Raw genomic sequence first — 14,403 nt, 5'->3', positions numbered from 1 at the left:
AAAATCTCAGAGATATAAAAGGACCTAGAACAGGGGTAGCAAGAATGAGAAGATCTTTAAGACACTGTGGCACTACAGGGGGTCTCCTAATGTAAGAACATTGAGAGCTCAAAAGAGCCTTAGAAAGCAGAATGTCACTTTTGGGATGGGCTTTAGAAAAGAGACAGAGTGAGAGGGGGCTGAGAACACAATATATCAGGGCTTAAAAAGTACCTAGAACAGGGATAGGTGGAATGAGAGGGGCCTTAAACAGGGAGTGTCAGGTCAGGGGGTCTCTGAAACTAGGGACAATGAAGGATCCAAAGAATCTCAGAAAGTAAAGTGTCAAAATTGGAAAGGCCTTTAGAATAGAGAAATAAAGAACAGGTCTAAGGACACAAAATGCTGTAGCTAGAAAAGGACCTAGAACAGTGGTAGCAAGAATGAGAGAGTCTTTAAAACACTGAGTCACTACAGAGGTCTCATTACTAATAACATTGAGAGCTCAAAAGTGCCTTAAAAATCTGAATGTCAGTCTTTTGAAGGCTTTAAAAAAGAGACAGAGTGAGATGGTGCTTAGAACATAAAATCTCTGCTTGCCATCTGGGGAGGGGGTGGAGGGAGGGAGGGGAAAAATCAGACCAGAAGTGAGTGCAAGGGATAATGTTGTAAAAAATTACCCTGGCATGGGTTCTGTCAATAAAAAGTTATTTGAAAAAAACACATAAAATCTCAATGGTAGAAAAGGACCTAAAGAAACAGTAGCAAGAATGAGAGGGTCTCTAAAACACTGTGTCACTACAGGAGGTCTCATAAACTGAGAACATTTAGAACTCAAAGGAGTTTTAGAAATCAGAATGTCAGTCTTGTTATGGCTTGTAAAAAAGAGAGAGTGTTACAGAGGGCATAGAACACAAAATCTCTGAGTTGGAAAAAACACCTAGAACAAGGGTAGCAAGAATGAGAGAATCTTAAAAATACTGTGTTATCACAGGGGGTCTCATAAGGTAAGAACATTTAGAGCTTAAAAGAGCTGTAGAAAGTAGAATGTCAGACTTGGGATGGGCTTTAGAAAAGAGACAGACTGAGAGCAGGCTTAGAACAAAAAATCTCAGAGCTAGAAAAGGACCTAGAACAGGGGTAGCAAGAATGAGAGGAGCCTTAAAACAGGGAGTTCACTACAGGTGATCTGATAAGCTAAGAACATTGAGAACTCAAAGGAGTCTTAAAAACCAGAAAGACAGACTTGACATGGCTTGTAAAAATGAGACAGTTTGAGTGGGAGCTTACACCACAATATATAAAAACACTGTGTCCCAATATATCAGGGCTTAAAAAGCAACTAGAACAGGGAGAGGTAGAAGGAGAGGAGCCTTAAAACAGGGAGTGTCAGAGCAGGGGGTCTCCTAAACTAGTGACAATCAAGGCTCCAAAGAGTTCCAGAAAGCAATGTCAAAGTGAGAATGGCCCTTAGAACATAAAATTAGAGAAAGGGTCGAAGAAAACAAAATGTCAGTTAGAAAAAACCTAGAACATGGGTCCCAACAATGAGAGAGTCCATAAAATTCTGTATCATGACAGGGGATCTCATCAACTAAGATCATTGAGAACGCAAAGGTGTCTTAGAAATCTGAATGTCAGTTTTGTGATGGATTTTTAAAAAGAGACAGACTGAGAGGGGCCTTAGAACACAATATATTAGAGCTTAGAAAGCACCTACAACAAGGATTTTTAGAAAGAGAGGGGCCTTAAAACAGGGAGTTGCACAGTAGGGAGGCCCATTGAACAGTGACTGTTAGAGCACAGGTGTTTTAGAAAGCAGAATCACAACATTGGGATGAATCTTAGGAAATAGAAATAGTGAGAGGGACTTAGAACACAAAATGTCAGAGACAGAAAAGGACTTAGAACATGGCGAGTAAGAAAGAGAGGGGCTTTAAAACACTGTGTCACTACAGGGGGTCTCATATACAAGGGATACTCAGAGCGGAAAGGAGTCTCAGAAAGCAAAAGGTCAAAGTGGGGAAGGCCTTTAGAAAAGTGACAGAGTGAGAGGAGGCTTAGAACATAACATATTGGAGGTTGGAAAGCACCTAGAACAGGGATACTTTAAAGGAGAGGGGCCTAAAAATAGGGAGTGTCACACCAGGGGCCCCATTGATAGGAACAGTTAGAACAGGTTGGTTCCTTAGATAGCAGAATGACAAAGTTGTGATGAACTTTAGAAAACAGAAATAGTGAAAGGGGCTTAGAAGACAGAATGGCAGAGCTAGAAAAGGACCTAGAACAGGGGTAGCAAGAATGAGAGGGTCTTTAAAACACTTTGTCTCTACAGGGGGTCTCCTAAGGTAACAACATTGAGAGCTTCAAAGAGCTTTACAAAGCAGAATATCAGATTTGGCATGGGCTTTAGAAAAGAGAAATGGAGAAAGGGTCTAAGAACACAAAATTTCTTAGCTATAAAAGGACCAGAATATGGGTCCCAACAATGCCAGGGTCTTTAAAAAAAAGAGTGTCACTACAGGGGTCTTATCAATTAAGAACATTGCGAGCTCAAAGGAGCCTTAGAAATCTCAATGTCAGTCTTGTGATGGATTTTTAAAAAGAGACAGAGTGAGAGGGGACTTAGAACCCAAAATCTTAGGGCTAGAAAAGGACCTAGAACAGAAATAGCAAGAATGAGAGGGTCTTTAAAACACTGTGTCACGACAGGGGTTCTTATAAGGTAAGAATATTGAGAGCTCAAAGGAGCCTTAGAAAGCAGAATATCAGTCTTGTAAAGGTTTGTAATAAGACACAGTGTGAGAGGGTCCTTAGAACACGATATATTAGAGCTTAAACATCACCTAGAACAGGGATAGGTAGAATGAAAGGAGCTTTAAAACAGGGAGTATCAGAGTAGGGGGTCTCATAAACTAAGGACAATAAAGGCTGCAAAGAGTCTCATAAAGCAAAGTGTAAAAGTTGGAATGGCTTTTAGAACAGAGAAATAGAGACACGGTCTAAGGACACAAAATACTGGAGCTAGAAAAGAACCTAGAAAAAGGGTCCCAACAATGAGAGGATCTTTATAACACTGTGTCACTACAGGGGTTCTCATCAAATAAGAACATAGAGAGCTCAAAGGTGCCTTAGAAATCAGAATGTCAGTCTTGTGATGGCTTTTTAAAAACAGTGAAAGGGGACACAACATCTCAGAGCTAGAAAAGAACCTAGAACAGGGGTAGCAAGAATGAGAGGGTCTTTAAGACACTTTGTCTCTACAGGGGGTCTCCTAAGGTAACAACATTGAGAGGTTAAAAGAGCTTTAGAAAGCAGAATGTCAGATTTGGGATGGGCTTTAGAAAAGAGAGTGAGAGGAGGGCTTAGAATACAACATATTAGTGGTTAAAAAGCACCTAGAACAGGGATAGGTAGAATGAGGAGAGCCTTAAAGATGGGAGGCTCACTACAGGTGGTCTGATCAAGGATAGGCACAATGACAGAGGTCTGAAAAATGGAGTGTCGGAGCAGGGGGTCTCTTTAACTAGGGACAATTAAGGCTACAAAGAGTTTGAGAAAGCAAAGTATTAACATTGGAAGGGCCTTTAGAACAGAGAAATAGAGAAAGGGTCAAAGAACACAAAATCTCAGCGCTAGAAAAGGACCTAGAACAGCGGTAGCAACAATGAGTGGGTCTTAAAAACACTGTCACTACAAGGGGTCTCATAAGCTAAGAACATTGAGAGCTAAAAGGACCCTAAGAAAGTAGAATGTTAGTCTTGTGAAGGCTTTTAAAAAAGACACAGTGTGAGTGGAGGCTTAGAACACAATATATTAATGGGCTTAAAAAGCAACTAGAACAGGGGGAGGTAGAATGAGAGGAGCTTTAAAACAGGAAATGTCAGAGCAGGGGGTCTCCTAAACTAGGGACAATCAAACCTCCAAAGATTCTCAGAAAGAAAAGTGTCAAAGTTGGAAAGGCCTTTAGAACAGAGAAATAGAGACAGGGTCTAAGAACACAAAATGTCAGCGCTAGAAATGGACCTAGAACAGGGGTAGCAAGAATGAGAGCATCTTTAAGATACTGTGTCACTACAGGGGGTCTCCAGAGGTAAGAATATGGAGAACTCAAAGGAGCCTTAGCAATCAGAATGTCAGTCATGTGATGGCTTTAAAAAAAGAGTGTGACAGGAAGCTTAGAACATAAAATCTCTCTCTCTTTTTTTTTTGATCAAACAATAAACATTTATTAGATGTGTACTATGTGTCAAGCATTGTGCTAAACACTGGGGACATAAAAATAAGCAAAAAGCCCTTAAGATGTTTACAAGCTTATGGGGACCGAAATGCCATGCATCAGAATAATAGCTAAGAAAACAGAGGGTGAGTGTGTTGAGTCCACAACAATGCAAGAAGAAAACTAGAAATTGTGTGAGATGGGGTAGGATTTTTATCAATAAATTTATTGAACGAAAAAAATAAAAATGTGGAAAACTAAGTAACAAATTTTAAAAGCACCTAGAAATGTATGTTCATTCCCAAATCCTACCAAAATCACAAGCTACCACAAAAAATACTGAAATTGGGGTCTGTTGGCAATTATCTTCATCAGAGCTATCAAACTTGTAGTATGCTGGCAAAGCATTCTCAAGTATGACCTGAACCAGATTAAAATGTAATTGGGAGACGTTTAACAAAATAAATAAAAATATAATACAACATAGATTATGTTAGTTTATGGTTTTATATGTGACCCATAGGTATCTGTTAGAACAAAAAATCTCAGAACTAGAAAAGGACCTAGAACAAGGGTCGCAAGGAAGAGAGGGTCTTGAAAACATTGTGTCACTACAGGGGGTCTCCTAAGCTAAGAACAACGAGAGCTCAAAGGGGCCTTAGAAAGCAGAATGTCAGTCTTGTGATGGCTTTTTTAAAAAGAGACAGAGTGAGAGGGTGCTTAGAACACAAACTCTCAGAGCTAGAAAAGACCCTAGAACAGGGGTAGCAAGAATGAGATGGTCTTTAAAACACTGTCACTACAGGGGGTCTCATAAGCTAAGAACATTGAGAGCTCACAAGACCCTTAGAAAGGAGAATGTCAAACCTGGGATTGGCTTTAGAAAGATACAGACTGAGAGAGGGCTTAGAACACAAAATCCCAGAGTTATAAAAGGACCTAGAACAGGGGTAGCAAGAAAGAGAGGGCCTTGAAAACACTTTATCACTATAGGGGGTCTCCTAATGTAAGAACCTTGAGAGCTCAAAAGAGTCTTAGAAAGCATAATGTCAGTCATGTGAAGGAATGTAAAAAAGACAGTGTGAGAGGGGCCTTAGAACACAATATATCAGGGCTTAACAAGTACCTAGAACAGGGATAAGTAGAATGAGAGGAGCTTTAATACATGGAATGTCAGAGCAGGGAGTCTCCTAAACTAGGGAGAATCAAGGCTCGAAAGAGTCTCAGAAAGTAAAGGGTGAAAGTTGGAAAGGCCTTTAGAACAGAGAAATAGAGACAGGGTCTAAGAACAGAAAGTATTGGAGCTAGAAAAGGACCTAGAAGAAGGGTAGAAAGAATGAGAGGGTCTTTAAGACACTATGTTACCACAGGGCATCTCCTCAGGTAAGAACATTGAGAGCTCAAAAGAGCCTTAGAAATCTGAATGACAGTGTAGTGAAGGCTTTAAAAAAGAGACAGAGTAAGAGGGGGCTTAGAATACAAAATCTCAGAGCTAGGAAAGAACCTAGAACAGAGGTAGTAAAAATGAGAAGTCTTTAAAACACTGCATCACTACAGGGGGTCTCCTAAGGGAAGAATATTGAGAGCTTAAAAGGGCCTTAGAAAGCAGAATGTCAGATTTGGCATGGGCTTTAGAAAAGACAAGTGGAGAAAGTGTCTAACAACATAAAATTTCTTAGTTATAAAAGGACCAGAATATGGGTTCCAACGATGACAGGGTCTTTAAAAAAAAAGTGTGTCACTACAGGGGGTCTTATCAACTAAGAACATTGAGAGCTCAAAGGACCTTTAGACATCTGAATGTCAGTCTTGTGATGGATTTTTAAAAAGAGACAGAGTGAGAGGGGACTTAGAACCCAAAATCTTAGGGCTAGAAAAGGACCTAGAACAGAAATAGCAAGAATGAGAGGGTCTTTAAAACACTGTGTCACAACAGGGGTTCTTATAAGGTAAGAATATTGAGAGCTCAAAGTAGCCTTGGAAAGCAGAATATCAGTCTTGTAAAGGTTTGTAATAAGACACAGTGTGAGAGGGTCCTTAGAACAGAATATATTAGAGCTTAAAAATCACCTAGAACAGGGATAGGTAGAATGAGAGGATCTTTAATACAGGGAACGTCAGAGCAGGGGGTCTCCTAAACTAGGGATAATCAAGGCTCGAAAGAGTGTCAGAAAGTAAAGGGTCAAAGTTGGAAAGGCCTTTAGAACAGAGCAATAGAGACAGGGTCGAAGAACACAAAATATCGGAGCTAGAAAAGGACCTAGAACAAGAGTAGTAAGAATGAGAGGGTCTTTAAGACACTGTGTCACTACAGGGGGTCTCCTAAGGTAAGAACATCGAGAGCTCAATGTAGCATTTAAAAGGAGAATGTCAGACTTGGGATGGGCTTTAGAAAAGAGACAGAGGGAGATGGGACTGAGAACACAACATATTAGTGCTTAAACAGCATCTAGAACAGGAACAGGTAGAATGAGAGCAGCCTTAAAATAGGGAGGGTCACTAAAGGTTGTCTGATAAGCTAAGAATTCAAAGGAGCCTTAGAAAGCATAATGTCAGTTATGTGAAGGAATGTAAAAAAGACAGTGTGAGAGGGGCCTTAGAACACAATATATCAGGGCTTAAAAAGTACCTAGAACAGGGACAGGTAGAATGAGAGGAGCTTTAAAACAGGGAATGTCAGAGCAGGGGGTCTCCTAAACTAGGGACAATCAAGGCTCCAAAGAGTCTCAGAAAGTAAAATGTCAAAGTTGGAAAGGCCTTTAGAACAGAGAAATAGAGACAGGGTCTAAGAACACAAAATATCAGAGATAGAAAAGGACCTAGAACAAGGGTAGCAAGAATGAGAGGGTCTTTAAGACACTGTGTCACTACAGGAGGTCTCATCAACTGAGAAAATTAAGAGCTGAAAGGAGCCTTAGATATCTCAATGTCAATGCAGTGAAGGCTTTCAAAAAGAGACAGAGTGAGAGGGGCCTTAGAACACAAAATCTCAGTGCTAGAAAAGGACCTAGAACAGGGATAGCAACAATGAGGGGGTCTTGAACACACTGTGTCACTACAGGGGGTCTCCTAAGGTAAGACCATTGAGAGCTTAAAAGAGCCTTGGAAAGCAGAATGTCAGATTTGGGATGGGCTTTAGAAAAGAGACAATGTGAGAGGGGCCTTAGAACACAGAATCTTAGAGGTAGAAAGGGACAAAGAACAGAGTCAGCAAGAAATAGACGCTCTTTTAAACACTGTGTCCCTACAGGTGTTCTTATAAGCTAAGAACATTGAGAACTCATAGGAGTCTTAGAAAGTAGAATGTCAGAATTGTGAAGGCTTGTAAAAAAGACACAGTTTGATAAAGGCCTTAGAATACAATATATTAAGGGTTAAAAATCACCTACAACAGGGATAGGTAGAATGAGAGGAGTTTTAAAACAAGGAGTGCCAGAGCAGGGGGTCTCCTAAACTAGGGACAATCAAGGCTCCAAAGAGTCTCAGAAAGGAAAGTCTCAAAGTTGGAATGGCCTTTAGAACAGAGAAATATAGAAAGGGTCTAAGAACAGAAAATGTCAGAGCTAGAAAACACCTAGAACATGAGTCCTAACAATGAGAAGGTCTTTAATACACTGTGTCACTACAGAGGGATCTCTTCAACTAAGAAAATTGAGAGTGCAAAGGTGCCTTAGAAATCAGAATGTCAGTCTTGTGATGGCTTTTAAAAAAGAGACAGAGGGAGAAGGGACTTAGAACACAAAATCTCAGAAGTAGAAAAGGACCTAGAAAAGGGGTAGCAAGAAAGAGAGGGTCTTAAAAACACTGTGTCACTACAGGGGTTCTTATAAGCTAAGAATAGTGAGAACTCACAGGACCCTTAAAAGTAGAATGTCAGTCTTGTGAAGGCTTGTAAAAAAGACGCAGTTTGAGAAAGGCCTTTGAACACAATATATTAGGGGGTAAAAATCATCTAGAACAGGGATAGGTAGAATGAGAGGAGTTTTAAAACATGAAGTGTCCAAGCAGTAGGTGTTCAGAAGTAGGGACAATCAAGAATTCAAGGAGTCTCAGAAAGCAAAGTGACAAAGTTGGAATGGCCTTTGGAACAGAGAAATAAAGGGTCTAAGAACACAAAATATCAGAAGTAGAAAAGGACCTAGAAAAAGGGTAACAAGAATGAGAGGGTCTTTAAAACCCAAAGGAGCCTTAGTAATCTGAATGTCTCTCTTGTGATGGCTTGTAAAAAAGAGCCAGACTGAGAGGATGAGTAGAAAACAAAATCTCAGAGCTAGAGAACGACCCTAGAACAGGGTTAGTAAGAATGAGAGGGTCTTGAAAACACTGTGTCACTATAGGGGGTCTCACAAGGCAAGAACATTGAGAGCTCAAAGCTGCCTTAGAAAGCAGAATGTCAGTTTTGTGAGGTTTGTAAAAAAGACACAGTGTGAGGGGGACTCAAAACATAATATATTAAGGCTTAAAAAGCAACTAGAACAGGGATAGGTAGAATGAGAGGAGGCTTAAAACAGGGAATGTTGGAGTAGGGGGTCTCCTAAACTAGGGACAATCAAGCCTCCAAAGAGTCTCATAAAGCAAAGTGTCAAAGTTGGAATGGCCTTTAGAACAGAGAAATAGAGACAGGGTCTAAGAACACAAAATGTCAGAGCTAGAAAAAGACCTAGAACATGGATCCCAACAATTAGAGGGTCTTTAAAACATTGTGTCACTACAGGGGGGGGGTCTCATCAACTAAGAACATTGAGAGCCGAATGGAGCCTTAGAAATCGGAATGTCAGTGTTGTGATGGCTTTTTAAAAAGAGACAGAGAGAGAGTGGGCTTTGAAAACAAAATCTCAGAGCTGTAAAACCACCTAGAACAAGGGCAGCAAGAATGAGAGCGTCTTTAAAACCCTGTCATTGCAGGGAGTCTCATAAGCTAGGAACATTAAGCGTTCAAAGGAGCCTTAGAAAGCAGAATGTCAGATTTGGAATGGGCTTTAGAAAAGAGAAAGACTGAGAGGGGACTTAGAACACAACACATTAGTCCTTAAAAAGCACCTAGAACAGGGATGGGTAGAATGAGTGGAGCCTTAAAACAGGGAGGATCACAGCAAGGAGGCCCATTTTCCAGGCACTGATAGAGCACACAGGTGCCTCAGAAAGGAGTAATTCTCTGTTGGAATGGCTTTAAAAAAGAGACAGCGAGAGAACAAGCTTAGAACATAAAATATTAATGCTAAGAAGGGACCTAGAACAGGGATAGTTAGAATGAGAGGGGTTTTAAAACTTTAAGTGTCACAACAGGGTGTCTCATAAACTAGGGACACTGAGAGCTCAGTGGAACCTTAGAAAGAAGAATGTCAGACTTGGGATGGGCTTTAGAAAAGAGACAGAGAGAGTGAGCAGGTGCTTAGAACACAAAATCTCAGAACTAGAAAAGGACCTAGAACAGGGATAGTTGGAATGAGAGTTGCCTTAAACAGGGTGTGTCACAGCAGGGAGGCCCATTGATTAGGGCTAGTTATAGCAAACAGGTGCCTTAGAACGCAAAATGTCAGTTTCAGATATCTTGTAGTAAGGAGACGAGTTACAGGGGGCTTAGAACACAAAATGTCAGAGGTAGGAAGGGAACTAGAACATGGTTAGTAAGAATGAGAAGCGGCTTAGGACAGAAAATGTTAGAACTGGGAAAGCACCTAGAAAAGGGATAGTTAAAATGAGAGGGGCCTTAAAACGGAATGTCTCAGCAGGGAGCCTCATTGGCCAGGGACTGTTAGAGCCACAGGTGCCCTAGAAAACAGATTGTCAGAGTTGGGATGGACTTCAAAAAGAGACAGAGTGAGAGGGGGCTTAGAACACAAAATGGTCAAGTCGGCAGTGCTCTTAGAACAGATAATAGAAAGTGTCAGTACAAGAAGAGACTTTAAACCCTCCACTCTAGAGTGTGCATGCTCCCTCGCTATTCCCTCTAGAAACTCACGTTTCTGGATTTGAAGCTCTGTTGTGTGCTCTCTCATCACCTGGTCACCATTAGCGAGCTTCCAGGTCACTTGGCACACATATTGACCTCTGTCATCCATCTCCAAATTGTCCAGGAACAGGGACACATCTCCCAGGGTGTCTTTGGTCACCTCCAGTCGACCTCGGTACTTGGTCTGCTGAATGTGGTCTCCGGTTCCATCCCGGACAAAGATGGTGACTGGGTCATTATTCTGCCGAACCAACCACTTCATTTGGTGCTCTTTGTAACCTTCCATGGGGCGGTAGGTGCAGTTGATGTTGACATTCCCCTTCCAGGGACCAATTACCTTTTTAGGCCCTTCTAACGTGGGGGTAGCTAGGAGATGAATTGTAGAAATGATTACAATAATACTACCTCTCATTTCTCTAATTCAACATTCCCTGTTCCCTGGCAGTAAAAATCTCTTGGTGATGGGTAGTATTTTCTCATCTACATTTTGTAAATGGAGACACTGAAGACTAGAGAGAGCATGATCCCGGCCCATCTCGCACAGCTAAGGAGGGTCAGAGCTGAGAGTCCGCCCAGTCTTTTTCTACTTCGCCATGTTGCTTTATAGTTTTCCCATTATTCTCTCAGGAAGTAGGAAACTCCAGGCAGGAACTTTAGATAACTCTCTCCTGTCTTCAGGCTTTCTATTTTCTCTTCCCTCCCCCAGTCTTCAAAGTCTCTCTGTGATGGCTAGAGAGAACTGAGAATCAGTAGTCCAAGTCCTGAAGGTAACGACTTTTCGAAAGTGGCCAAGAGAGGGGGTAAATGTTAGCCGTAAAGACAAGAGTTTGGGATAGTCCAGCTGAGGTGAACTGTAATGGAGATAATGTTTCTCACTGTTCTCTTCACCCTCATCCTCACCACGGCCTTCTCCATTTTAACTGTTCCTCCCCCCATTCTAACCATTCCTCACCATGCACACTGTCTTCAATAGCCAATATGCTTCTCTCCTGGCTATCACCAAGTGCAAAGGTCATAATGGCCAAGATTGGGATTCACCCCCTCTAATTTTACAGGGTCAATAGAGCTGGAAGGAACCTCAGATGCTATGTAGTGTGACCCTTCCTTTTACAGAGGGGGAAACGAAGGCCCGGGAAAGGGAAGGGATTTCCACGGGGATTCTCACTTTGGCCTTAGAGCCGGGGCTCTGTCCTTTGTGCTACTCTTCTCTGGTAGCACAGTATGGGTGCACTATGAAGGTTTGGTGATTAAGGGGAAGATGGCAGGACAGTCTGAACACCTTGTGGCAAACAACCCCTGGTTCTGCAAAGGGCACTTTCTTCCCCAGATCAATCAATCAACAATCATTTAATGAGCAACTACCATGGATCCGGCACTGTCCTAGGTGCTGGAGATACAAAATCTAGACATGGAACCTTTTCTGGGACAGGTAACCTGGAACCAGGACTGAACTGCCCCTTCTCCACCCCTGAGCTAGGGAGCTAGGATTAAGCAATGCCCCTGACCTTACTGGAAATGTGGGCAGGATAAAACCATTGCAGGGAAATAGCCACGAGCCTCTGCCTCTTACATGCCCTTAATCTCAAGTCCATGACCCTATGTTCTAAGGCTTCTGCTTCTGCTCTTCCCTCTACAATCTAAGGTCCCAGTGCTGATATTCAATGTTCTATCCCAATGTTCTAGGGGCTCTAAAGCCCCATCTGCCCCGACAGTTTGTGTTCCAAAGTCCTTCTCAGATCTGATATTCTATCCTCTAAAGCCCCTCTCGGCACTAGGGCTCTTCTACCAAAACTATATGAGAAGAAAGCACAGTTTAATGAGAAGTGAATTTGGAAAGTGGCAGCCCCTTCATTCTCCCTGGAGGGCTTGGGCCTCCTTCTCCGCAGGTCCCCGCACTCTGGAGACCCCTCCGGGTCAATCACTGGCTCACGGCAGGACCTTTCCCCAGAACGGGCCCAGGCAAAGGCAAGAAGAGACAGCCTCAGAGACAGCGAAGGGTGGCTAAAAGGCCCCCGTTCCCAGGAGAGGGAATGAAGCCACGTCTGCTCTTTCACTACTTTGCCCTGGAAGTGGAATCCTAGATTTCAATGAAAGACCAATAATAAGAGGGCAAAGAACAAGTGATGGGCCCCACAAGCTCCAGGCTCGGTGTATGTGTCTGGACCTGGCTTGTAAAATGTAGATAATAATCCCGCCATTCCCGACCGCACAAATTTGCTCTGGGGAGGTCCTAGAGCAATGGGTAGGCTCTTTGACCTGGGACTAACATTTCCTGGACAATTGTTAGCATGGGAAAAGGGAGAAGCCTTGAGGGTCCATCACTCCCCAGCAAGCCAGAAGAACCCAGTCATGGCAGAAGAGAGAAATGTGTCTTCTGCTTGAGCCAGTCTCCTCCTTGTTCGCTCTAGCCCACCACCCGATGGAACCCCACGAGCTTCACAACAGCTCCGAAATGCTGTACTGTTTCCTCCTTCTCAAAATCTCTACTCCCAATTACAGATGATGGTGTGTCAAAACTAGGAAGGACCTTAGAACATGGGATGTCAGCCCTGGGGGTGGGGGCACTTGGAACAGAGAGTGCCCAATGTCAGATCTGGAAGATACCTCGTGGACCCACCCGTCCTAATGAGGTCCTCTACAGAGAATTTTACACATCAGGAAACTGAAGCACAGAGGGACCTTGTCCAAGTTCAAAGTGGTCATTAAAAGCAGAGCTGGAACTATAACCTAAAGTCTCCTGACCCCTCCCCCCAGTTAGGCTATAGAATTCATTACCATTTGTGTGTCAGTGATAACAGCTATCAGATCCTGTTGGAGTTTATTTTTTTTTAACAGGGATCCTACCCTTTGTTCAAGGGAGGAGGCTACAACGGACAGTTTACCACATTAAGAACAAGCAGAGGCGGAGAGAGCTTCAGAATTCCCATTAGGGAGCCTCAGTAGGCTCAAGTCCCATCTTCAATTCTTCCTGACATTTAGTGACCCTGGACAAAATAGTGAACCTCCCTATGTGCAGGCAACTGCAGAAGACTCAGAGTTTCAGAGAAGGTGCTGACTTGCTTTAGTGGAAGGAGCTTCCTCTCCTGGGAGTTCCCTATTGCTCCTCGGAGTACGGCTGAGCAAGAAGGGTTCTTGGGGGCCACCGAGTCCAAGATTCTCTTTTTATAGATGAAGAAACAGAACCGGGATGACTTGGCCAGCATCACACAGCTAGCCACATGGTGTCCAAGGCAGAATTCAAATTCGGGTCTGACTCTAAGTCTCAGGTCTCGGTTCTATCCCTAAGGGCTCATTCAGTCTACTGAAGAATAATAGTCTTAATAATGTTCAGAGGAGGAAACTGAAGCCGGGGGAAGCAAGGGACAGCTAATGAGCAGAAAAGCTGAACTTTCACTGGAAGGCTTCTGACCCCATATCTGAAGCTTCCATGGGCAGCTCCGGCTCTGACTTAGAACAAGTCATTATCAAAATTACCAGCTGACCCTGTGGCGGGAGGGAGCCAGAACAAATGCTATCCTCCCGTTTTCTCAATAGAAAAGCAGCTAAGTGGCCAGGAAGGCTCGTGGCCCCTGAGATCCCATTTCCTGGCACCCAGTGTGGCTCTCTTTGCCCTAAACTATATCCCCAGGAGGCATTCTTTTTTCAAGGTGGCCCTGTGGCTATTTGGTGCTCTCTTCCCTTTCCAGAGGATTCCCTCTACAAAAGACCCGGCTCAATGAGAGCAGAATTCCCCTACCCCTGGATCCCACTTGGTCACCCAGTGCTGTCAGGCCCAAGGGAGGCCCGGAGCAGCTCTTACCGTTCAGATGGACCAAGAGGTGGGCCAGGAGAACCATCTCCAGGAACAGCGCCATAGCAAACATCGCTCGCTGCTGCCGTCTCCCTCCTGATGCCGATGAACCCGGAGCCAGCTCTGGTACCTTGCCAGTTCCCCTTCCTTCCCTATTATCTCTCACTCAATTCGCAGCCCCACTGGCTATCTTCCTTCCTTATTTTAGGTTGAGTCATAAGGGTGTGTGTGGGGGAGCTCATTAGCGCTGGGCTTGGGGTTGAGGCAATCCCCTCCCACCTCCCCCTCCTGGGGTATTGACTTTTTCTGAAACAAATCTCAGTAGTCTTTGAACTCCTAGGCCAATGGGTCGATGCTCGCTCCGGGGCCCAGGCCGGGGCCCAGGAGGCGGCACTTGACCTGAGTTAGGAAAGAACCTGCAGAATTTGGGGGGTGAGGAATAATAGGGGTTGGGGTAGGGTA

General features: G+C 43.4%; 1 protein-coding gene across 3 annotated transcripts in view; it reads right to left on the bottom strand.

Annotated features, from left to right (window-relative positions):
- The window catches only part of VSIG4 (V-set and immunoglobulin domain containing 4), a 57,716-nt gene extending 43,603 nt beyond the window's left edge, over positions 1 to 14,113 (bottom strand). For 2 of the 3 annotated variants that reach the window (XM_051968167.1, XM_051968168.1), the window contains exons 1-2: positions 13,951 to 14,113; positions 10,161 to 10,517 (exon numbers count right to left, since the gene is read on the bottom strand). In XM_051968167.1, the coding sequence (XP_051824127.1) occupies positions 10,161 to 10,517; positions 13,951 to 14,014 (421 nt within the window). In that variant the 5' untranslated portion in view covers positions 14,015 to 14,113. The remainder of the gene's footprint in view (positions 1 to 10,160; positions 10,518 to 13,950) is intronic. The other variant, XM_051968169.1, reaches the window with a different exon arrangement.
- Positions 14,114 to 14,403: the final 290 nt, after the last annotated feature.

The sequence above is a fragment of the Antechinus flavipes genome, chromosome X (assembly GCF_016432865.1).
Source record: "Antechinus flavipes isolate AdamAnt ecotype Samford, QLD, Australia chromosome X, AdamAnt_v2, whole genome shotgun sequence".
In the NCBI taxonomy this organism is placed as follows: Eukaryota; Metazoa; Chordata; class Mammalia; order Dasyuromorphia; family Dasyuridae; genus Antechinus; species Antechinus flavipes.
The sequence above is the reverse complement of the archived record's forward strand: the minus strand, read 5'-3'. Positions and strand labels throughout refer to the sequence as shown.